Source organism: Colius striatus, chromosome 15 (assembly GCF_028858725.1).
Source record: "Colius striatus isolate bColStr4 chromosome 15, bColStr4.1.hap1, whole genome shotgun sequence".
In the NCBI taxonomy this organism is placed as follows: Eukaryota; Metazoa; Chordata; class Aves; order Coliiformes; family Coliidae; genus Colius; species Colius striatus.
The window spans coordinates 19747454-19774167 of NC_084773.1; the positions used below are offsets into that span (position 1 = coordinate 19747454).

The 26714-nt window shown below is 38.4% G+C and overlaps 1 protein-coding gene across 1 annotated transcript in view; it reads left to right on the forward strand.

Moving 5' to 3' along the window:
- Window positions 1-873: 873 nt before the first annotated feature.
- The window catches only part of CNTN6 (contactin 6), an 81166-nt gene continuing 55325 nt past the window's right edge, over window positions 874-26714 (forward strand). Inside the window, exons 1-3 of the mRNA XM_062008109.1 lie at window positions 874-930; window positions 6458-6633; window positions 20961-21056. Of these exons, the coding sequence (XP_061864093.1) occupies window positions 890-930; window positions 6458-6633; window positions 20961-21056 (313 nt within the window). The 5' untranslated portion in view covers window positions 874-889. The remainder of the gene's footprint in view (window positions 931-6457; window positions 6634-20960; window positions 21057-26714) is intronic.

Genomic DNA, 26714 nt, shown 5'->3' on the forward strand with positions numbered 1-26714 from the left:
TTAAAAGGGCTCAACTGAGGGGAAAAAAAAAAACATCCTCCCCTTCCCCCTCAAAAAAAAGAAAAACCAAAAAGAAATCAAAACATGAAAACCCTGAAACCAAGGCAGCCAAAGTATACTAAAGAAACATATCAAAGGATGTGAAGGGTTAGAGGAGAAGGAAGTGATTGACTCCTTGAAGTGACCTTCTGGTCCTCATCACCAGAAAGAGAGTCCAAATGGCAAACGAAAGGAAAGTCCAGGACCACCACCACATCATGATGTACATCTCAATCTAGAAGCTGTTTGCTGGTCTGCTGGAGGTCCTCACTCTCTTCCTCCCATGATATGAGCTCTCATGGACCATAGCAAAACATTTGTATTTCCAGAGACTGGCCACAGTCAGTGGTCTGTCTTTCAAAGGGTGCTGTGAGGCTGATGCATCCACTTTACCAGGGAAGCACGAAGGTAGAAGCACCATACACATCCACAACTTCATCCTTTCCTGCTTCCAGTTACAATGTAAAGCACAAGTATGAGGTAGACGGGGAGATTTAATGGATGGCCATATAGCCTCCATAGGAAATATGCAAAGAAGCTAGTCTTTACTGTCAGTTGCAAAATAAATCACCAACACCTGTGATATGTGATTTTATTATCAATCAGGCTTGAAATATTTCCCCCTTAATAGCCAAATGTCTGGAGGTGGATTCTCTGCTGAATATAATGGCAGATCTTAACTTTTGACCGAAAATAAAGGACATCAAAGGACACTTTTATGCATAAGGACACACTAATCTTCAAGTATTGTTTTTCTTTCACAGAGGATGAAACCCTTCATGGTCCTATTTTTATCCAAGAGCCATATGATATCACTTATTCCATGGGCTCAGGAAATTCGGAAGTCCTAATGAACTGTACAGCTAAAGGATATCCACTCCCATACTACAGGTAAAGTCAACTTTGGAAAAGTATTCCCTTGCTGTAAATCTTTCCTATTTTTTTCTACCTATCCATTAATTAGATTCATTACTTTCTTTGCACTGTAAAGATGTTTTGAAAAGCCTCAGTTAAGTAAGACAAGATAAACAACTGGGGACAGATCCTGAACCATCTGGGTCAATTAGAAGTTATCAGACTATCACTGTGCTAGTACATCATGGGAGCTTTTTTCCATTACTTAAAAGGAATGGAGAGTTTTCAACATTTCTATTTAATGCCAGTTTTGTTAGAAAAGGTTTCAGCCCACATATTAAAGCTCCAAAAATTTTAGATAAATTTCCTGTTGTACACTGTTGGAAGTAACAGAGAACATAGATCTGACTACAATGGAAACAAAAATACGGGTAGAAGCATCTCTAAAAGCAGGGCATGTGTTAGGAAGTCTCTATAAATGTCCTAATAAATACCATTTTATATGTTATTCTTTTTTCTATAAACTCAAAATTGCTTATATCACGTATGTTATTTCATTCATTTCCCTGTATGATGTTGGTGGTAAATAAATATAAAATTAGAGATATCATTTTTTTTGCACTTGAGCTTTTCTGTTACAGCTGATTGAGGGATTAACATCAACTGACTACAGTAACAAATTTAACTTCTTTTGCTGCTTACAGTATATCCATATCATAGTTTTCTTCCATTAAGTCATTCAATTCGGTAGAGCTGCCTCCCTCCACACTGAAAAAAAACCCCAAACCCCAGAAAGAAGTCACCTAGAGCCTGCCAAGCAAGTATTTTCTGCAGTGCTTTAACATTTCCTGTTTGGTCTCAGGTGCATAGTTCTAACTCTTTTTCTGAACTTCCATTCAGTATCCAGAGTAATCATATAATCAAGCATTTTCATGCAAGTCTGAAATGAAGAGTTTTTTCCCCTCAATAATCTTCACAGAGAGTAGTCAATTGAACAAATAAATAAGAAATCGAAGGACAACATAAGCATTATTCATTATAACAATATTTTAATAGTTCAACATAACTTAGAATGATGTAATAAAATAAGAGATTCAAATTCAATCCAAATCAAAGTACCACAGAAAAGAACTGTAACAGACAAATAAAAGTGAGGGGAAGAGAAGCAGAAAGTCTACAATGATTGCAAATGACATAAAACATGTTTATTACTGTTGCATAAAATTGTAGAATGATTCCCAGTCACCCCAGAAATATTCTTCTACAGTGCATTTGTTCACTAAAACGCTGTCCCTGGACTCATTGTAAATTCTGCTTTGGAAGTGGGAGTAGAATTAAAAATGCCTTCAACCTCTATTCTCTTGTACAGGGTCCCTAGTTTTGAAACTATTTTCTTCCTCCATGGAAATATTGTATACTAGAGGGTTTTGTAAGTTTTTTGCCACAGTTACAAGAAAGTCTCAGATACCTTGGTAGGATGTTTCCATCTGAATGGAAATAATCTAAGAAACATCGAACACAATGAACACATTAGAAAATACACATTTTTATAATAGCAGCCCACTGAAAAGATAACTAATTATGATGATATATGCCAATATACACACAGAGAGTAGTTCAAATTAGGGAGTGATGTATACAAGTATGGGTTTCTAGCTATGATAACTTTGGTGTAAAATCATGGCCCAGCCACGAGTGCTTCTTAAAAGGATTTTACTTGCAGAGCTGGAGAAAGCTCTTTCAGCAGGAAATACTGGTGGTCCCAAATGTACCCTTTTGTTTTAAAGGCAAGTAAAAAAGGTTAATGAAACATTGCATATGAATTTATCCCAAATATTTGCACATTTCCTAAGTGGAATCTTTTCTTGATTCTTAATTACTTCAACATTCATACATGAATAGTTCCACTGAAATTGGTAGCACCTTCACATTTCATTTCTGAAAGAAAATGTTTCCTTTTTCTACGTAGCTTCTATGGAACAAGAATCTTTTCCAGATTCATTAATCATAGCAACGGGGCATTTAATTACAGTTAGTTACACATTACACAGCATTGAACATCCTTACAGATGTGATCAGAAATTTCCTGCTTAATTATCCACTTATCAGAAATCATAATCTTATGTAAAAAGCTAAAATTTCTCCTACCAAAATATGCAAGGTTGTAGATAACCAAACAGCAGTTCTATCTCCCTAAACAAACTTATTTCCCTAAAGCTCATCATAAGCCTCTGCAACCATTGTATTGCAGATGGATGCATCACACTTCTGCTCTATAAAGGGGTGTCTCTTGGCTGAGGACTCTGTCTCCTCAGTTTTGCTGGGTTGACTTGAATGTAGATTGACGTGTAGGGAGAGGTGGTAGGATTGTAGTGTCAGTAGATACATGGCCCAGAAGAAATTCTACTCAGAGAGGGTAAGGGAAGTCTAAATATCAGAGAAACCTGTGGGTACACAGTTTAACAGTCAAGTTGTGTATAAGGAAACGTATTGACACTTCTCATACAGGCCCTGAGAATATTTGTATTCTGCACAGATCTCGAATATTTCACATTTTTATGGTTTACGTGCTTCTGTCTTCTCTGAACATTTTTTGTTAGATCAATTTTTTTTTCAAGATGAAAACATGATAGAAATTCATCATATTATTTTTTCCACCATTTTTAATAGGATATTACCCTAAAGACAGATTGCATAATTTGCAGTTCCATTGTAAATACACGTTACTCACATATTCATGTTCATTAATAAATTCTACTCCTCCTCATTTTTATTTGCTTTGGAGATGGAGACAATTTGAATAGCAAATCATAAGTATTGATTAAGCAGTATACATAAGAGGAAGTAATCATATATTACAAGTTTATCCATCGGTGATTTGACTGCAGTGTACTTTAGAAACAAGTTCGCAAAAAGTCCAGCATTAAATGTTTAAAATAACCCAGTGGCTTGGAAGAATAGTGGTATCTCAAGATATTCAAGCATTAGGATAAATTGGTAACAATTTAAGAAAAGAGGACAGGACAGAATAGACTGCCTCTTCCTTGAGATCTTTAAATCAAGATGGGAAGCAGGGAAGGTCTCACATATGTTTGTTCTGAAAGTCTTTAAATTAATGAAGAATTTATTTGGAACAATTTCTAACTGATGTTCTCTAAAAGGTTAAATTTTGAAGGAAATAGAATATGAGTCTTTGTTCTATGAATTCATAAAACACATGGTTATTTTTTTAAGTTTAGAATTATCAATATGATTTCAGAAGTCTCACATTAGGAAACTAATGACTTTAGTATCAGAATAGATATATTTTGTATAAATATATTTTTCTAAAGTTTATATTCTGAAACAATGGGTCCAGGGTGCATTTGCTATAATCCATGAAAAGAATTTTCCAGTGTTTGTGTGAAGTTCACAAAAACATGTAGGTGATCCCTGCCTCAGCAGGCTTAGTTTACCATTTTCTTAAGTCTTCAGAGATTTCTGTGTATTAGACAGTACACTGCAGAACACAAAAAGTCGTTCAATCATTTTCTATCACATGAATTCATTAATTTTCTTCCTTCAGTGGTGTAAACATATTAATTAGGAAAAAGCCCACACCAGGAGATGAACCCCTGATATATATGCAAAGTTTAATAATCATTGTACCACGGTGATTAGAATGATTATGGGGATACTGTGAAGAATTCATTTGCAGCAACTAAGCCAACAACTTTGCATTTGTTTTGAAAAACAATTACAGAGCTTAATTGGGAGCCATGTAATGATGACAGCAGTTATTTCAGTGATTGATTCAGAAATTAAAAAGAACTGGCAAACTAAATACCAGTATATCCTATATTAGAAAATCGAGAGGTTTAGACAGCGTGTACCATATGTAGATCCTGAAGTATGGCAGAATCCTAACACTGGTGCAGGATATTGCTTCATAGAACAGGCTCATGGGCATCAATTCATATTTTACTCATATTTGAAAACAAAAAAAAAAGCTGGGATAGCTTGAAATAACAGCAAAAAACTAGATAACTGAAGCAAAATGTTAAAAAAGAAATGGAGTAGAGGTATAGAAAGGTCAAAAATCAGCTGCAATTGGTAGGAAGAATTACTGCTGGTCCACTGTTGCATCTAAGTTTCTTAATGTTGATGCATTCATGAAATTGATTGGCAGACCCTGATAAATTATTTAAAGTTACTAGAACTTGTTCAGAGAATTCAATTGATTTCATATTTTAATCACTCATTTACTCATCTTTAAAAACAAGTGCTCACTTGAAAGGTCAGGATGCTGGCTTCCTCTCTACATATTTGTCAAGATTTCCTTCAGAAAACAGAATTGCATTTCACAGAACAGTGTGAAAATTTTCCTCCAAAACAAGAAGTACCTGTGCAGGCTGATCGTGTAGAGAAAGGTCTGTGGGTGACAGAAGTATAGTATTGTGCTGTATATGCAGCTCAGATCTTTCTGGAATAGAGTATGGTGTAAGTTGGCTTCAATTTGTTAACGGTGGAAACCATCATCACTGTCACTAAGTTCATCTCTGCAAATAAAAATCAGATTATTTTTTTATACTGTGCTCCTTTAGATAAGAGACAATTGCTCTTGTTTTGAAGACTGCCACTTCTGCATACACAAAGTGAGCCATTAGCAGCTCTTGTGTGGTCTTTGTGTCCTATATAGAGGTGGACATCATGCTCACATAGGTCAACATAAATGATACAGGCTGAGGAGATGGTTGCAGTGTAAAATTAGGAGGACAAAATATATGGTTATGTAGTTTTATAGCAGCTGACAACCTAAAGTGTGGCATTGACAAGCCCAAAGATTGCAGACATCAGTGGCTGGGGTCTTTTATTCTTCCTTTGGGCCTCATGCGGACAATAAAAATTCAACGTGACTACCAGTAAAGCCACAAAACTTCTCTTCTTAAAATGCACAAGATTTCTTTCCTTTGAAACATATCTTTTATTTTGACATCTGTAAATAGCTGTGTAATGTTGCAGACACAATCCATTTTCTACTTAGTAGCCTAACAGGGACAAATCACGTTTTAAAATAGCAGCATTCTCATCATTAAATTATCAGTCCCAAATTTCCTCTATAAACACTTCTTTTCTCTGCTTTCACCTGTCTTCTGAAGTAAAATCCTTCCTGATGTGTATCCATGAGTCATTTTTGTAACCAAATTTATGACATCATTTGCAAGGACTGTAAAGCACATTCAGGTACCATTTGTAGTATAAGAAAGGTAGCTGAAGTTGAGGTATGTACCACACTCCTAACTAGATGGATAACTTAGTCTGTATGTATAAGTTATAATTAGCTTTTGTAGGCATTTGGAGGAACACTAGTGACTAGCATAAAAACAGTAAAGATTTTTCAGCAAACAGAATTATTGATATCATTAAGATTAATATAAGAAGCAGTCTTGTGTGAAAAATGATACCATTTTGTGATCTTTAACTACATTTTTATCATTACAAGTATGCTACAGCACACTATTTAAGATAAATATGAATAGACTCTGTAAATTATAAGCATAATTTGATTTTTTTCCCCTCAAAGGTGGAAGCAAAATGGCACAGATATTGATCTTACCATGAGTTATCACTACAGGTTGGTTGGAGGCAGCTTGGCAATCAATAACCCACATAAAAACCGGGATATTGGAACATACCAGTGTTTGGCCACAAATTCATTTGGAACAATTCTGAGCAGGAAGGCAAAGCTTCAATTTGCATGTAAGTTGGGAAGATCATATTTATTACAACATTATTTTCCAATTAATTCTGCACATGAGTTTTAATTTATTGGATAATTAAAGTTTCATCAGTGATTCTGTTTGAAAGGTTTGGCTTACTCCAGCAGTGCTTACTCTTAAAGAAAATAATCATTCCTGGTAAATATTAATACCAAAACCAGACACCTGATGGCTGCTGGCCCTCAGGAACAAGAACATCTTCCAGAAAATTGAAAGGTCAAGGAAGATGAGTGTAATTATTTCCACTTAATAAAGGTGTCTCTGCTTTTTGAGACAGTGCTTTCTTTGTTATATTGCAGATGGTTACAACTGGGGGGAAAACATTGCAACAAGTTAGACTTTCTATTTTCTACATGGTAATGAGGTCTAGCTGAGTCATACAGATAGTGTGCTCTTAAATGCCACACTGATGTTCTGTTACGTTAACAGAGTAAGAAACACTCCTCTTTTTTCCTTCCACAGTGTGAAAAGTGGTGAGCTATGCTCTGAATGTTTCATATTTCAGCTTGATTGGGTAGAGCATGTATGCTGACTTGAGACAACTTAAAATTTATTTTAGGCTTGCCCCCCATTTCACTTCTTCACAACTTCACAATCTTTTTCATGTTTATATGTGGTGACTGAGTTCTGTTAATGCCTGGGGGAGGAGGGGGAAATAACAGCAACCACAAAAAACCCCTATATATTACCTCCATTCTTTTTTCTTCAGTATAAAAGTCTGAGCTGTCTGTTGCTGGAAGAAAGCAATTGTTTTCAAACCTCATTAATAAAACATGTGTCTAAAGCCAACCTTGTGTCGCTATTTCAGACACCAGCAAACATATTAATTATTAATCTTGTTCCATTTCTCATAGCAAATCTCATGTCGCAGGGGTTATACAAAGGAGACATTAGAGGTCAGGATGGTTCAGAGACTCACTTTTAGTGGAGCTGATCAAAGGGTATAGCGCTAGTATCTCATTTAATAATGTTTTACCCTGAATTTCTCAAAAAGCTTTTGATTCCCAAGAGCTGGTCAAATGGAAACAAAAATTTTGATTCATTATTTTCCCACTTTTCCTGACCCATCTCTGCAAGCCAACCTTCCTGTGCAGGACATTAATTCCAGACATGGAGATGAAAATCGGTTAGTGACAGAACAAATCCCATTTCTGAAAGATGCAAGAACAGGTGGCCACCTCAAAATTGCCTATGGAATCTGCAGTCCCCAGGGAAGCAGGACAGGCCAGGAAAGGAGTATGGGAAGACCTGAAGAAAAGGAATGCAAGCAAAGGCATGAAGAATGAAGAAAAAGTAAAAAAGGATAAAAAAGGAAAGATAGGAATATTGATGAAAGCAAGCAAGCTCTGGTGATTGTTCAGTGTGTTTTGTTACTCAAGGACTTTGTCTTTTTTTTCTGGAAAATTCCATTCCAATTCAAATTCCTGAAAGAACTTTGATCTCCTATTCATAGCTCTCCCAGCCCATAGGGAATCACAATGGCTTGGGACACCCACTTTTGGGGTACATTAACAGCTCTGCTGGCCAGTGCTCCTGTGTGTTTCATTGCACTTCCTTCCTATGGGTTTCTATGTTTACTTCTACCTGTTGCCTTTTCAGAATTATGTGTAAGACCAAATCTGGCCTCACTGATACAGGAGAGGAGAAAAATCCTTCCTCAGGATGCCAGTCCCTATGTGTCCCTGCATTCACAAATGCATCCCTGATAGTCCTCAGGGGAATGCAAGATGGTGGATGGCACAGAAGTGTCTCATCTTCAAGCTCTTGTTGGAAATGTGATCCTTTGGAAGTTTTCCCTAGCAGAAAAGAGAAACTGTGAACCATAACACACAGTTTTTGTTAGGAGACTGTTTACTGTGGATCTAAACATGGGTGTGCACCTCCCCATAGAGAGTGAGGTGGCTCTGCAGAGCCCTCTTGCGGTTACCCTGCTCCTGGTGCAGCTTTGGTCAGGAGTCTGTGCTCAGATGTGTGAACCTGAAAGAAATCTGTGATTCTGTGTGTGATCTCTGGCCTATCTGGGACAGAGCCCATCTCAGTACAATGCAGCTGATGCCACTTAGCATCTAGAGGACTCATTCACCAGAACATGGACTTTGTCAATGGCATTAAATATTTTCATCTATTAACCATAGGTTCTTTAATGCTCCATGCTGGTGAAGCATTCCCTCTGAAGCACTTTACTCACTAGTAGCTTGAAGTCTCATGCCAATATGTGACAATCAAAATGGGCTAAATTTCAAGCAATTCTTTTACTTAGGCTTCGTATATCCACTAAGACATTCCCCAAAGTTACTGTGGGAGAGCAGGCCACAACAAAGTTGGGTCTCTTTTGTCCACAGCAGCAGACAAATCCACAGCTACCATCCTGCTTTAATCCTCTAGTTCTTAACAGTCATCATATAGTGGTAAAAACATCCCATATTCAAGAAGCTTTTTCATTAGCAGTGACATCTACATCCTTTCCCATATAAAAGAGAGAGGACAGCCAAATTGAAGGTTGCCATTTACATTGGCAAACAAACATACAGGAAAATGCTTCAGTTTAGCAGCATCACTGTGAAAGTATGAGTTTTAACTTGTCTTACAATAGAGAAAAAACAGTACATGGAAAATGTTATAATGACCTGCTGAAAAGTGGAACAAATTACTTTGAAACACTTATTTCACAGTTAACATTTTCTTATTTCTTATTTTTATGTTGCCATCCAATTTACTTCTTTGTTTCAACCAATACTTTAGGCTATGTCTTAAAATCCAGGCAGGCAGGCATGCTGATATTACGACACTTTCATTCAATACCTAACAAAATGAGACTCTTCCCTGAATTGAGCTGCTTGGCATATTATTGCAATCACCATGATAAATAATTGCATCAAGCCTATTATGCAAGTAACAGGGTTTATGTGTATTTGTCTTTTTACTACAAGGTAACTAACTCTGAGTTTGAATTAATGGTATAACTCTGGAAGCCTATTGTACATCTCAGCTTAATATGTGAGAAATACTTTTTCCTCTGTTCAAGACAGCGAGCTCCGAGTAGCAAAATAAATGCACTATGAGATTAGAAATGTGTCTTCAGATTCAGCTGGAGTTTCATGCTTATCCTCTATTAAAAACAGAGCTGTCAAATGAAAGCTGCAGGAGGAATATTGTACAGAAGGAAGTGGCATAGACTATTAAAGCTACAAGCTGAAAATGAGAGACAGCATCAATGGGAGAGAGCAGAGCAAGAGCACATAAATGCATTAGCGGGATACGTACGATGGCAGTCCTGTGTTACTCGTACTTCCTGGCAAAGGTTTGTTTTGTCATAAATAAAGTTGAAAGCTCCCTATAAATCCTCTGAGTCTCTTGCTAACCCAGCAAGCAGTACATTTCGAAAAGCTAACGTGCCTTTTGTTAGAGCTGGAGCTGTTGATCTGGATCTTCAGGATGGTTAAAAAGCACACGTGTTGGGTCCCGGCTGGTGTAACCAGAGCCTGTCAGAGGACCTCACGCAGGTTTGAGCTTTGGTCCCAAGTCACAATCTACCACTCACACGTTACTTTCCTCCCACCAAGTTCAATATTGACATCCAACACAAGGTCACCACCAGTAGTAATCCAGCTCTACATAAAGGGAAGGTCAAAGACAACTCCTTGGTGAGTTCATCTTTGTGAACTACACAAGACAAGAAAGAGATGGGGACATGGAAGATTTTCCTCCAGCTTTTCCACAACTTAGTTTCCAAAGGGACTTGAGGATGCTTCTGCACAAGCTTCACAGATGTCATAAGTGTTTGCTTCTCTTGCATGCACATCAGAGCAAATATCCCTGAGGCAGCAGCTGCCCTGAGGCCTGCCACCAGCAGAGCCACTCCCAGAAGCCACTGCTGAGTCTGGCAAGGCACAAACACAGCAGATGTCCCTTCTGAGCCAGACACAGAGATAGTGGGAACACAGTAACATTCAAAACTCACAGAAGAAAGCAAGCATCTAGGCTTCAAGAAGCATTTTCATTAGTGAAACTGGAATGTTCTCCTATTCTATGGTGCCAAGATGCATGTTGATGCATATTAATGATGTGTTTTGCAAAAATCTGGTTTTATTAATGAAGAGCTTCTAAACTGCATTTCATGCCTTAAAAAAGACAGACAAAACCCCTGTGATAGAGAACTGCTTAAATATGGCTTCAACCAGAAGCTGTCCCAAAGCACACAGGAGTTTTGCTTTAATTATTTCATCAGTTTTAAGTAAAAGTAACTATGCACAAACAACTGGTCTTGAGGGAAATCCCCATAACTGCAGTAAAACAGTCTGTCCAGGCCTGATACTGATTCTTTTAGTTCTCATACCTGTCTGTAACAGAGACATTAACAGATACATAGAAGAAAGAAGGATAATTAAACAAACTAGAAAAAAAGTACTCCAGCATGAAAAAGAATCACTTGTGAACTTAATTCAAAACTACTCGGGGCATAAACCCAGAGATTCAATAAGCATTAAAAACACCTATGTGTCTAGAGATCTTAAATTAGATCCTCAGTCAAACTATTCTACCATTGCTGGTAGACAGTCAGGATGATTGTGCCTTTCTCACACCTCAGGCCCTCATTATTAATAATGAATTCTGAGAAACAAATGACAACAATTTAAATTCATTAATAGGATTAGTCATTTTGTCCTGAAGTACACAGGAAGGAATGCACTGGAGATATGAGACCACATATGTAACAATGTCCTTCAGTGCTATAGACCAAGGAAGGACTTTTTCTTGGCATTTACAACCATATTGCCATAGAATCATAGAATGGTGATTTTCAAAGGTTTGCTCAGGGCTTTTGCTTGGTTCTGATTCTCAATGGCATCTTTCTAAATACTCACATCTTCCCTCCTCCTTGCCAGTGACAATGTGCTTATAGTAACGTGGATAAGAGTGGCAGTGCTGGAGCACTTGGAATAAAATCTAGAGCTCCCAAGTGCTCTCACGTGCTTTTTATCAGAAAGAAGAAGCCACAGTTTTGCTGAAATAACAAATTAAAGAGGCAACAATTCCTCCTGGACAGAGGCTTTCTATTCTGAAATAAAGTAATAGTCCATCATTAGCCTTTAACTGTTTCTGGGGAAATACATTAAAAGAAATCAAGCCCCTTTATTTTTTGCTAGAGCGTGGCAGCCTGAGCATTAGCAAAGCCCTGTTAGGCCGACTGTCTGTGAGATGCTCAGCTAGCATGAAAGCCCACTTTTCATCTGATTACTTCATCATGTTATTTACCTTTGACTGCACACAAATTACAGAAACATCACACAGCAATACAGCATGCCTCAAAATGTCATAACCCTTTTTACTTGTAGTATATGCTTTGAAACAGAAAATGGGAAAATCAATACACTTAGATCAGATAGTCCAAATTTGCAAAGACTGGACATGCATGAATTTCAGTCTAAATGGCACATACACTTCTAGATTGGTTGTATTGTGGTACTGTGTGTGTCCAGAAATCCCTCTGCAGCAGTTGTATTTGATTAAAGGGTGTGCTAGATGTTGTAACTACCACCTTGAGTAAAGCTCTCTGGATCTTTAAACTGATTGTTCATTCATCACTGCATGCAAGGGCTGGCATACTGATCAGGCTATCTAGCAGCTTACATGGGAAGGATCGTAGAATCATTTTGTTTGGAAAAGACCTTTGAGATCATCAAGTCCAACCACTCACCTGGCACTGCCAAGCCCCACCACTAACCTGTGTCTCTCAACACTTCATCTTTTAAATATCTTCAGGGATGGGGACTCCACCATCTCGCTGGGAAGCCTGTGCCAGTGAAGAATTTCTTCCTAATCTCCAATCTAAACCTCCCCTGGTGTAATGTGAAGCCATTTTTTTCTTGTCTTATGATTCATTATTTGGGAGAAGAGACTGAATGAAGACTGCAGCTTCTTTCTTTTTGTCAAAAAGATGTACATACTTCTCAATTTAGTGTTCAGTAAGTACTCAAGGATGACCAATGGAAGAGCAAACAGGAGGAAGAGTTCAGTGTTCCAGTGGCATAAGCAGGTTACCATCACAGAGACACGCTCCAAAGTTTTAGTTCCCTTACCTTCTATTAGGATAGTTCAGGTAAGGTCATAGACTTGCCTCTATTGGCATTGTTCCGTAGCCTATTTGAAGTCACACATGAACCCCAACTCCCTTTTGAAAGGGCTTATATAGAGTACAGTGACATACCTCAACTTGCAAATATGAGGAGAATGAAACATAAAATAGTGTCTGTTCAAGGCTCTGTACAGCCTCCTGATGATCCTGGCTACACCTCACAACCTGCATCTTCCTGTGAGCATGTGGGAAAACAATGCAACCTGCAGTGCCAACACTCACAACTGGTTTTGAACATGTCTCTCAGAAAAATTCACCATGTTCAAGGCTATGCTGTATCGGGACACTTTGTTAAAGCTGTTTGATTCCATTAGGTTAGTTGCTTAAACTTATCATAAAGGGAAGCTCTCACTCCTCTTCTACAGGAATTCTTTATCTGTGAAATGAAGATATACATTGCAGAGATGATGTAGGGAGCTTTATAGTCAGTGAGCTACTCAGATAAAGTAGTAATAGGGAATGTATAAGTATTTGAAGATTATCTTTTAGTTCTATATTACTTACTGTTCCGTAGTTCCTTTATGTGTTTATCCTAAATCAAGTCATTGCAAGTTATATTGGAAAAGCAATATATGTGATTGAGATATGATAGGTAACAAAGAAGGTTGCAGAGCTGATAGATTCTGACTGATAACATTTAATATTTTGGAAGGATAAAACCAGTCTATATTTGCAGTCTGGCTGATTTTCGGTTTATCTCCTCTACTTTCACTGCAGACAATATGACTTAGATTCCAATAAACTGTTGAATGAAACATCCATAATGTCTGTTCTTCAGTGACAAAAAGAGAGAAAAACGTTACAGATGGAGGCTTATAAGGGAAAAAAAACCCCAACCCTGAAGAAGATTATTTGGAATAAATGACTGGCTTTTTGGTTTTTAGTAAACATAGTGAAATCAATTGATTAGTTATTTTTCTCAGTGAAAATTTATCCCATCTAACAAAAAGGATTTTAAGGTGCAAGATAAACTTCTCTATTGTGTAAGTTATGTTGAAGGAGGAGGAATAGCGTGTGTTATTGGAACTTGCCACAGTGTAAAGGAGTAAGGCCACTGTCCTTTCTCAACAAGCAAATCACATCTGGTGTGGAGAAGGCACTGAGCTGTAAGCATTCGTTTCTAAAAGCACTGAAAGAACTACTAGCAATGTATACTGCACCTGAAATCCCAGGTACAACATTCACATTCAAAAATCCTTTCTATCAGTCACTCAGGGTAAATCCTGAAATTCCCACTGGAAGGAAGTCTTTGATGGCTTTGCAGCTGAAATTAGTGAGATAAAGCTGTGGTGTCTGGGGATGAGCCAAGGTAATTCTGCACAATGTTATTATGTGCTGGATCAAGATCTCCAAAGGGCTGGGTCAGGGCTGACATATGCATGGATATCCTTGGTACAGGCTTTGATCAGGGCATGAGAGCCCCTTCTGCCTCATCGGTTTTTAATTGCACATATTATAACCACAGACTACTATCTTGTTGGCAGAAGTGTTTAGAAAGAAATCAATGGTCTGAAGTGGGACTGGGGGTGTTTAACAGGAGGCACCCAGCAGAATCCTGGACACAGAGACAAAAGAGGTTCTCTGCAGGACTGAGAGTATAGCTGCTCACTGCCAACAGGAAGGACAAGATCTAAGAGAAGGGACAAGATCATGAACCATCTCCCTGCACTCTGGGAAACCAGGGGGAAAAACAAATGAAAGAAGCCACTTCTGTGTGAGAGTTGACGCCCTTGTCAAGAGGTAGTTTGACACAGGGGGCCAGGGCCATCTCCAGTGTAAGTCAGTCAAATCAGTGTAGTTCTGGCAGGGATAAATCTGGCCTGTTAGATTTAGATTGGGAAGAGAAATCTGTTTTTAAGAGCACTCCAATCTGGAGAAAACTCATGCAGACGGCAAAGTGACTCTGTGATGACAGGTGACAAATGAACTCTGCTGTGACAAGTGAGAAAACTGTTCAGGAATATAAAATATTAAAAATATATTTCTTACATCCCCCTCCCTTTGAGAGGGTCAGATCCTTGCATATGCCTCTGGCCTGCAGATGGGGTCTCAAGTAAAAGCCCTAAGGCTGCATCAACGCTTACTGCTCAGTGCAAGTCGTGTGTTCGGTTCAGAAAACTGCTTTAATATTTCATGCTGCTAACTCTGCAAAAGGGTAAAAAACTAACAAAAAGCAGATGTAGACCAGCACTACAGCTTCATAGCATGTTTCTTTGTGCTGGGTTTCTTGGTGCATGAAGAAAAATCAAGCCAGCTAAGGATTCTTTTCCTGCCCCCGCTCTCCCTGTTTAATTTAATTGTGACCTTCCATTTTTCCCTCTAGAGAAGCTTGATATTACTTTGTAAAGGGCATTTTCACTCTTTAATTGAAAAAGACAATCAGGCTGTGGCAGAAATTATTGTTCCCCACCTTGAACATTAGTACCTGGATTGGCTATTCACACCATTTAAGTTGAATTGAAGACCTGAGGCCGGTGTGCATCTTAATGTGTAATTTACAGGTTCTCTCCCCTTAGAAGCTCTGAAGCACTTTAACTAAATAAGGGAGAACTGGTGAAGGTCCTTGGTTGATTATGCAGCTATGGATAAGTACTTTGGGAGAGTAGGGCTTTGGGGGAGAGGAGCACTGGAGATCTCTTAGCCTTCAGCAGGGAAGGAGAGAGAGCAACTTTCTCTTTCAATCAGGGTAATATGCAGTGTTCATCTCAGGTGAAAAACTGGAACAAAAGCAGGAATTACAGTTGATTTTTAAGCTGTCCTGGTGAAAGGAGACACCTGGGTGTTGCCTAGTCTCATCCTGGCTGAAAGAGCTTCAAGTCCTACAGACCCTGTGATATTACAACACTGACAGAGCAGAGGCTCACAGGTACTTCAGACAGGGAGGGAGTAGAAGTAAGCATTCAGTGGAAAACAAATATTTAAACATCAGGAAATGGGAAACAGTAAGCAGCTTTCAGACACCTTAATTAGAGATAACACCACTCTTAATCTCAGAATTGAATTCATAGAAAATCAATTAGAACATTTAAAAATTGAGATTAGATGGTAACAGGAAAAGATTAATGTATCGACACTATTATCAAGACAAAGGAACTGTCAGAGGGTTTGTTTAGCAAGTTTACTGCAGCTTTGAAAGCTGAGAAAGAGAGAAAGTTGTAGCAAATGAGATCAGCCATTCTTTTGGGAGATACTGGGAGAAAGCAAGATATACCCACAACAATCAAGCTGCAAGAGCTTGGTACCAGTCTCCTGCAAGGTGATTCAGTACAGCAATACTAAAGAAAAGCAAGAAAGATGGCTAGATGCACAGGAGGTCATCTGGAGTGGTCTGAACAGATGATCACAAACCTCTGGCAACAGGCACAGTCTGTGGCTAAAAACTGTTTCAGCCCAACACATTTGGAATTTCTTGTATGTTAAAGAAGAAAAAACAACCCTCAAATCTGGCTAAGTGTGGGACCTCCCAGAATTTGAGGTAATTGAAAAGGCCCAATAATTTCCTTTTCTTTCTATGTGTGGCTATGACAAAACTGATTCCTCTAAATCAGGCACTGAATTCAGACTCACACCTACCAATAGGGCTCCTAATTCATTACAGTCACAGGCAAGTAAAGGTAACTAATTGTCAGCTCCTGACACAGTTGTTAGAAATGGTTACAGCGAATCAAAACCATGAGCCTCTTTTAAAAAACTGCTGAGGCTGTAATTTGTACCCAACTTCCCTGTGAGACAATTTCTATTGTGATACATCACATCCAGTTACACTGATCATATTGCAATATATCATAGCCAATAAGAGAAACAGAAGAACCTGGAACAGATGTGATATATCACAATTTGACACAGCCACGTGGAAATGTGAAAAACTTTATTGATTTGTCCTCAGGAGCATAGCTAATTTGTAAAAGGCTCTTGCTACAAATGCCTTAACATTCACTGCACATTTCAATAACAAGTAATTGAAAACTACAATATTTGAGATTATGTAATGACAAAACATTTATGAAAAAAATCAAAAATTCAAGAAAGCATGAAATTGCATTAATGCAAATGAACCATTAGCAATTATGCCAGGTGATAAATTGGACTTTCTCTAATTGTCTGTAACAATTTCATATACTAAAACATCCCAGTTGTTTGCTGCTGTAAATACAGTGCTGACCTCTGCTTTTTCTTAAAATGGACTGGTTGGGAAGTGCTGCCCCATCCCTGAGCAGTTCAAGGAATTTCAAACGTGATTGAGAGGCTGAAGTGAATGAGTTGCTACTTGTGATTAGTTTTTTATTCCTACCAAACATATTTAAGTAGTTCCCTAGTCCCAGGGAAACTGACCACATTCTGTTGGGTGAGTTAAATAAGATAGTTCTATACTAAAAAACCAAGCAACTCAGATGTGTGGGAGGAGAAATTCTTCTTCATGCAACGAGCAGTTATGTCAGTGCTGAGCTTTAAAACAATAAAGAAATACTGTGTGGCCAAACATATTAATTAGCCTATTAATTAGCAGGAAATCTTTGTGTATATGAATTATGACTTTTTTTATCTCCATGGATTATCACATGGTAAACACCTCACTCACTATTGTGGGTTTGTTTGCCCTCTCTTGAAGGCAGCTCTGTACTCTCTAAAGTTACACTGATGGTCATCCTTATCCAAAACCACTACTGTTTTATTGTAATTGAATATCTGCATTGAAGGCTTTCTTTGCTGTCATAAATCAGCACAACTTCCTCGAGTCTAGCGGGATAATAGTGACTTACACCAGCTGACAAAAGCCCTGGCCCGTTCCTTCTCCCCAGCCCTTCCTTCACACCTACTAAGGAGCTGAAATGCTCTTTCACCTCAACTATTCCCACTTACAGAGAAAGCCCTGTCACTCTCTAATTCAGTTTCCACAAATTGCCATATGTCTTGCTTGTTCTGAGCACATACCTTTCTTGCTTAGGTCTGCAAATGTTCCCAGCTGAAGACGATGACTTTTTGCCACACGCAGCCGAGTCCATATATTTCCATTCTCCACCGTGAAGAATCATTTGTTCATCTGAACGTTTTGCTTAGTCTACATGACCTCATTATCCCATCCGACTGCTTAATTGTGCTACACCAAAAGTAATGCACCAACATGCACAGTGCTGAAAAAAAAAGTTGGGTTTTTTGTTAAAACTGGCAGCTGAGAAAGCAATGCAGTATGAGAGAACTCGCTGTTCACAATGTGAGATAAATACAAAGAATGGAAAGAATTATGTAGGAACTAGGTGATAATTTATTTATAGATCTCTGCAGAAACACTGAAGTTAGCAAATATACCATCTGTTAAATAGTTGTACTATTCCTAAGTGCATATTAGCAATCTAAATGGATGCCAAACACCTGATCTTAGCGATCTGAAGTGATACCGCTTTTGACAAGCAACATTATGCTTTATTAGATGATGCCACGTTCTGTTATAAAGTTATGCTAGGTAACAGGAACAGGAAGAAAAGAGCCATTGTGCTCTGATGGTGTAAATACTTGCTCAGGGCAAGGAGTGGCTTTGAGAAGCTTCCAGAATTTCAGAATAATGAGAGCAGTGTAGAATATCTACATTTATATTCATCTCCAGGTTATTTTCTGTATTTATATTTAACACATTTTAGATAGCAATTAATTATTCAAAATAAAAACAATCCCATAGGGGAAAAATGGATGCAAAAATCTTTTGGGCAAAAAAGATGCTTCTGGAAAAAAGAAACATTATTTCTTATGGTCCACCTTTTTCTTCTCTTTATCACCCTGGGCTACATAACAAAGATAGACAATTTTATAACTCATTATTGAATCCCATCTGAATGAGGTGTCATAATATTTCATAGGAGATGCTGCCTGCCTGGAGAAAGGGTCCAATAAAGATGACAACAGAAGTAAGACTGGCTCCCCTAATGAGTTATTTTTACTCATTTTGCTTTGTGTTGCTCTTTCAGTTTTGTTTTGTTTTTCATCTTGTAATGATCCTTCATTACAGAGACACTGAATAAATTCTTCTTGTGCAATTATTTACCAAAATCAACTTCAGATAGGAAAAAAAAGATCATCCATGTTCAAGCCTACTAAATTTTTTGGAGTGGGGTGTTTCTAAAAGATGGAGTGTGATGAAGACTTCATAGTCAAGCACTGGAATGGACTGTCTAAAGAAATATCTGCCCCTGGAGGTCTTGAATAATGGGTTAAATAAGTATTTGTTAGGAAGGACATAGCACCTGTCATGGGCCAGATGAGCAGATTAAATGATCATCTATGTGCCTTCATTTCTAATTTTTTATACCTGTAATTCAATAGCAAACATAAAATCTTCTCTCCAGCACTAGGGAAAACTGAACTGCTATGTATAACCAAACAGTAAACATGCTATGAAAGAGCTGGGACTCCTGCATACAGATTTTGATACTCAAGTTTGAAATGCATAGATCAAAAAGACAAAGTCAACTTTTTCCTTGTGTGTTATCAAAAGTTGTCCTGCCAATTAAAAAACTGTGAATCTCATAAGAGATCAAGCATTATTGCTTTTTGATTAGTTAATTCAGGGACTTAAATCCATGGTTTGAATGGAGAGACACGGACAGGTGATATAGTTTCTAAGATTAGAGTACCTTCTAAGTATTAATCCAAACTCCAGTGAGTTATTTCACATCTAGTATTTTCCTTTCCAATTAGGATAAAAGGATGGAAGAAAATCAATTGTATATTTCTCCATTTTTTTCTTGGCCTTTCTTGTCTTTTTTTTGTCCCCTCAGACTAGCCAGACTAGAAAGTAGAGATCTAGCCAGCAAGCAATTAAGAGAGCATCAGAGTTAAAACACTTTCCCAGGGTATTGACAGGTACCATTTATTGTGGCTATGACAGCAGAAGGAGGTCCTACAGCTGCCTAATTTAATTCAGCCACCTCTGAGTAGACAATGTCTTCATAGGGGACCAATATAGGGAACATGAAGAGAAGGAAAAGAAAAATTAACTGTGCAAAGTTCAACTGAGGGCAAGAAAATTGATATATTGACATAATAACTGAGCCTGTACAGGTAGTAATCATTATTGTTTAGACCGATGAGAACTGCTTCTGCCTGTTGAACTCTGGATCAGGTAGCGGTTCAGCTGATGAAAAATGGAACAAATGTTTGAAACAAGAACGTGCAGCAAGGTAAATAAAATAAGCTTAAGGAAAGCAATATATGACACTGTGGTATGAAGAGTTTTAAGAGGAAGTTGATATTATTTCTTATATTAAAATATGTTTTGAATGCTTTTCAGACATCTATTTCCCATAGTACTCTGACAAAAGTAGTAAATCTACCAGTTAGAATGAGAATTGAGTCAACAAGTAAATAATCATTTTTAAAACTACACCTACTGTGTCATGTTTTGGATTTGAATTATTTAGCAGGAATGAGAGTGGTAACACTTTCACATCTCAGCGAAACGCAAGAACACAGAGGAGGCTGAGTGTGGCATTAGATTCAGTAAAAAAGTTAAAATTAACAGCCATAAAAATCACCTAGGAGAGATAGGCATGGACATGTTTCTGCAGGAGATTTCCCCAAAACATCACACAATTTTATATCGAAAGTAACCTCTTTCTCCCCTTTAAAACCAGTGCTAAAGTTTGAGTCAATTAAATCACATACACTTACTGTGGATAGATTTAGGACAGAACAGACTCATTAAGAATAGAACATACTTTCATCATCATTAAAAAAAAACACTCTGTGGGAGTCCTGATGATGTTTAATTATCACTTGTATATATAGAACAGCACACCTGTTTTTTATTTCTATAAAAAAAGAAACAATGCAAACTGTGGGGGTTTTCCCCACTCATGTAGATTGTGAGTCTAATAAGCTCCAAAAAAATGATGCTAGGAAAAGTCTTGGAACAGAACTAGCTTTGCAACTAGGAATTCTAAAGAGAAACTCACTGGATTACACCATAACCGCTTTTAAATAGTTCTCTCATAATTGCCAAAGGATGCAATAATAGGTCAGATGAGCTATTTTATGTCCATTCATGTACTGAGACTATATTATGCTATTGAATGCATGAATATGTTCTTGAGTTAAATAAGCATTGCATAGCTTGGGATAAAATTAGGACTAAATCTGGCAGATAATAACTGGGTCTTGCTTTCTCCTTCTCTCTCAAGATCTTGAAAACTTTGAAACAAAACCAAGAAGCACAGTATCAGTCAGAGAAGGACAAGGAGTGGTTCTGCTCTGTGGTCCTCCACCACATCACGGAGGTATGATGGATAACAATCTTGTGTACAGCCTGAACATCAGCTGCTGTAGCTCAGAAGTAGCCTGTGCAGTTCCTTGCATTATTAACTTTGGAATTTATTTGTGCATGAAGTGTATGGGTTAACAACAAATTGGGATTCAGTTTCTTTAAAAGACACTTCTTGGGGAGCCCTCTTTTTATAATTCTATGGTTACCTGATAGACTAGAACACATCATCACCTTTTAAGTACAACAAAAGCAAAGAAAACATGAAGGTCTAAAAGACTAATTCCTGATATAGCTAGTTATGTCACCTCCTTCAACCAAGTGGAATGGCAGAAGAGTAACCACCAGCTACTCTTTATAACCATTTCAGGTCTGAATAAAACGACTATTTTGCCTTTTAGTGCTTACTACCTCAATGTTATCATTTGAGCCCTTCATTTTACATATTAGATTTGTCATAAAAATATCTGATTCTCTCCTTCCAAACAATCATAAAAGGCATAGAAAAATTCAGATTCAAAGGGACTTCTGGAGAATTAAACACCTTCATTAAAGGTCTGGTTAGATCAGGTTGCTTGATAGTTTTCAGTGCTTCAGGTAAAGAAGAAAAAGGAGTTCTCTGAGAAATCGATTTGGGAGTGCATTTGTTCCCATTGTCTACCACTGCTGCCTAAGCAGAAGACTGGTTTTGAAGTTTTCCTTTCTGGATGAGGCAAAGTTCAGGTGACATGCAATGAAGCAACAATGCATTTAGCTTGATGTTTCAGACTTTTCAGCTGAGACAACTCTAAGCATGGGGTGCAATTTTCCTTTTTCCCCTTTTTATACGTGTATTGCCACTTCAGCATATACAGAGCAATAAAAACGCTTGAACACATATGTACACTGCTGTTGTAAATTATCACTTTTTGTGCCTTCCAGAAGTAAGAAGTTCTTGAGTGATCTGTTGAGAATTTTTGTTCCCCCCGAGCATTGACTCTTGCAATTTTTGAACAATATATATATTCACAAGTCTCCTCATGGGGTGTTAGAAACCCAAATCAAAACTGCTTCAAGTCTTTTGAAGATTGCAGTAAGAACTATGGTTTCTTAACATGACTAGCTGAAAATACATTTTACCCTGGGAAAGGCAATGTATATTAATAAACGGGAAATATCAATAGCAGAGTTAGATTGTCATGTTCTGGACTGAAGATCCAGTTCTTAGATGAAAAATGGCTGGAGTGACCACACATCCACAGGAGCTGAAGTCTTCTATGTGCTCACACCAACCTCCTGCTTTCAGGGATGTTTCCTCAATTCTTCTTAAAGAAACAGAGTTATAAGATAAATTCCCATGAGAAGGCAAATAGTGATCTATAAAGAGGATGGAGTATATCAGAGATGTAGAGAAACCCATCAATCAATTTAAAGCCCGCAAGTCTTGAACAGAGAGGAAGTGTCAGTTCACTTAGTGTTTACAGCCATATGAAAGAAGTATATAATCAAGGAAGTGAAGTGAAACCTGGTCCTAAGGCCAGAAAAGGGCTGAAAGAGTTGCTGAAATATATCAACAGGACAGACAGAAAGACAATACATCCATTCTTGAGTCAGTAAGCTATACATTTTCCTCTTGCTGTAGGGTAAAATCACGATTTGACAAATAGGAATGAGTAGAAAAAAACATTCAGAACAAATAAATAACAAGTGAGTTCACATCAGATTAATTGAAACGACAAAATGGTATCCATGAACAAAGCCTTTGCCATAATATTTAAACTGGAGATGTGAGCTGTTGACCAAGAAGCCTGAAAAACACATTATCTGAAATGCCAAACCTATAGGGAACAGAAAGTGAGTTTTTATCTGTAAACACTGTATTTATAATCTGAAATTATATGCCATGGGGATGAAGTACGTAGTGTGAGCTGTGGTAGGTTGTAGCATATCTCAGGATAGTTAGGAAGTTGTTGTTCTTAACAAGCATTGTACATTTAGTTCTTTTTTCATTGAAATCCTTGCTTCTAACTCTAAGTGGAATGCTGAGACTGTAGGCTTTTCTCTATGCTGATATTGCTACACTGATTCTACATGAAAAGAACACAACACTCTTAAAAAGCAACAGTGGCTCTCCTTAGTGGGAGAATGTGCTAAATCCTTACCTAGAACGCTGGGGAACAGGGTTCCCATGAAAGCAAGTACAGAGAACAGAGTGTGTGGAGAGAGTGGAATGAGATTAACAATGAGAGGGTCTTTAACTTCTGCCTTGGGTTGTTTCTGGATCTTATATTACATTCTGCTTGAAAAAACACATAAAGTGAGGGCTTGAAGTTTTATAAAGCTGAATGACTTAGCCATGGGTTCAGAGTCCCTTTCTCTCTGCTCCTCTTTCTCAGTGCTCCTATGAATCTTTAATCTATTCCTGACAGCTCAAGCAGGAGGGGGAGAGTCTCTTCCCTGAGACCAGCCTGTAGCTGTTCTCCTGCAAAATGGGCAGCATTAATTTGAATTTGCTTGGGCTATGGAAAGCACTGAAATGTTGTGTTTGTTAGGCTAGAATACCAGGATTATCAGCTGCCCTTCTTTCCCAGCTGTGCTCTAAATGAAAGTGCTCACAGCTGACAGGGATAGGCAAACTCAGGGCTTGCCCACTTCTAGTGCTTGGGTAGAAGGTGAGGTGGAGTTAAACTACTTTTGGGGTCCTCTGAGAAGAGAAGGGAGACTGACACCACATATTCTCCTACCTTGGATTTAAAAAACCCCAAACAAACTGTAGGACTGCAGCACTACTAAAATAGCTCTTGCTCTGGCATGTGTATAATGAAGTCTCCATTGCTGTAATTATCCCTTCACTGACACGTAGACCCTTTGAAGTAAAGGTAGTTCTATGCTCGCCAAGACATCTTCTCACATTCAATAACAGCATTGGGTTCACTGTCTTTTGAGAGCAAATATCATTTTCCAGTGTTCAGTGCTCAAATATGTTAATTTGGGCTGAGACTAACCAGGAGTGATTCTCTGATATTTGTTATGCCATAGCTAGAGAAGATTTTAAAAATTGATTACCTGAAAGTAATTAATGTTTTTGAAGCTTGTTTTAGAAAATAGCTTGACATGTAGGTGCTAAACTAAAAGAAAATGTGGATAGAATTGATATAATTTTATTAGTAGTTTCTGTGAGCTAAATCCTGAAACTTTCATAGTGCTCTGAAATGAATATTGTCGTTATTTTTAGGTCCAGATATCAGAGGGATTCTTTCTGGGTATAAAGCTTAGCAGGTTTCTTTTGTAACCTAGGGATGGATCACAGATTCCCTCAATCTGTCTTTGCAACAAGCTCAATTTTAACCTAAGCAATTTCCTTCAAAAGTTTACAGAAAAAGCCTCCTATGATTTGGGGTTCAATTATACTTTTTTTTTGGTTTGTATCTAAAGCATCATTGAGTAAAGACTTCCCTGAAACCAGTCCAACTTGCTCTCTCATATACCCAGCAGCACCCTGTGATATTCTCTGGAAGGTCTCCCTTCACCAGCCTCTTCTCTCCCTTATGCTCCACTATGTAGTTTCACCTTACACTTTAAATTTGCTAAAATATCCCATAGTAACTGTATTGAAAAGAGGAATAAGAAAATAGGGCTAATTCATCTGGCATAGAAAAATCTCTTCACCTTGCTTCAGGCATGCTGATTTATCTTCATCATATGAAAAGTGGTTACTCCAAAGGGAAAGTTAAAGCCAAACAGGCTGATGCACAAAGGGAAAAAATGAAATAGAGGGAAAAAATGAAATAGAGGGAAAAAATGAAATAGAGGGAAAAAATGAAATAGAGGGAAAAAATGAGAGGGAAAAAAATCCCTCAAAATCTTTGGTGTTGCTAATGGTCTGTGAAATTCAGTAATTCTGAGACACTCAAGGGTAGGTTGAATTGTGAGCCCAACTGTAATCCATTTAAAAAATTCTGTGATTAAATGAAAAAAATCCAAACAAACCTTCAAAAAATCCTAAAAAATAATTGCAATTTCATTTGTTTTTCCATAAAATAGCTGATGGAAGCAATTTTCAAGTTCATATAAGTTACTCTTTGTTAGCTTTGTTAGCCATTGCTACCTTCTGTTCAGTGTTACCTTCACCAGAGTCTTCCCAGCTACTGATTTGGTCATGCAAAGGAACATAACCCTGAGTGATAGCATGGGCCTCTTTCTCATTCAATGACTCTGCCACACAGCTGATTTAATCCAAGTGACCCAAAATAGAACTGCTTAAGTAACAGCAGCTTCTTTTATAATGATGGTGTTAGATTTTCTAGCCTTTTACATCTGTGTAAGGGAGCATTCTGCTGGTATTATGCCTTACAAGAGGAAAAAAATATTTCTCTCCAAAATCTGATTCCTTTCTGTTGTGGTTTCTGCCCATCCAGGGACAAAAGACCACGATTAGCCTCAAGTACCAAAGACCTGAGGATTACCACAGAGCAGGGAGGGCTTAATTGCCACTTATGGTCGAGGACAAAACAGACCAGGCTACCTGGCTTGGGGAAGAAAACGGAAAATAATTCAATGCAACACCAACTAAAGCAAAACCATAAAACCCCAAACCATAACCAAAATAAAACAACACAGAGTGGTACAGCAATGAAGAGTCTGACCAGCCTTTTAAGACCACCTTCTCCCCACCCCTCCCCTCTTACCAGGCTCAGAGTCCTGATCCCAGTGGGTTTTTCTCCTCCCCTGTTGAACGGCTCAAGGGAGCAGGGAATGGGTGTTTCAGTCAGTCTATTACTGATGGCTTCTGCTGTTTGGCTCTCCTCAGGGCAGATGGGCTCCACACTAGTCCTCCCTGCATCTCTGTGGGGTACCTCACAAACCTGGAAGCCCTGCATGGGCAGCTCCAACGTTCATCCCAAAGGCTGCAGCTCCTCTCTGCCTCTCGTGTGGGGCTGCTCTGTGGCGCTCAGGCTCCAGCACGGCCTGCGCCATGGCTGCCTCCTCACACAGTCCCTCTCCTGTCTGGGCACACTCACACAGAGCTGCTGGTGACTCTCAGGTCTGCCATTGTCCTCCATGGGTTGCAGCTGCATTCTCACCATGGGTTGCAGAGGGGTCTCTGATCTGGTGGTGCTCCTCCTTCTCTGACTGGGGAGCCCACATGGCCACCTCCATCTTGTACCACTCTTACACCTCCTCCCAAGTACTTCAGATTCCTGTCTTTAAATAGTGATGGCGGAGGAACAAAATTGTCCCAGCTGGCCCAGAGGTGAGTCTGATCCCAAGAGCTGGGGGAAAATGTCTTTACAGGATCTACACTGCAACCCCCTCCGCTTGTTACCAAGCAAAAGTGGCTCTTTGCTAAACCATGACACTTTCTCTTAAGGCTTCATCCAGCTCCCATTGAAGTAAATGAATAGTAGGGTTTCTGCAGGGTTTTGTGGAGCTTAATTAGGCTGTAAGCAGGTGTGGCCTGTAGATTGGTGATTAACCTGCAGTTAGAAAAGTGGCAACATTTATATCTCTTAGACTGAGGAGAAAAATGATTTAAATACGAAAAGTAGGGGCCGAAAAGTAGTTAACGGGAAAAGCTATCAGTAGGCCCTAAAGCAAGGGGGGAGTACAGACAGAAAACAACAGAAACTTCAGAAGATGAAGTCAAACAGAAGCCTCTGAGAACTGAAATCAGGAGAGACAAGGATTGGCTCTC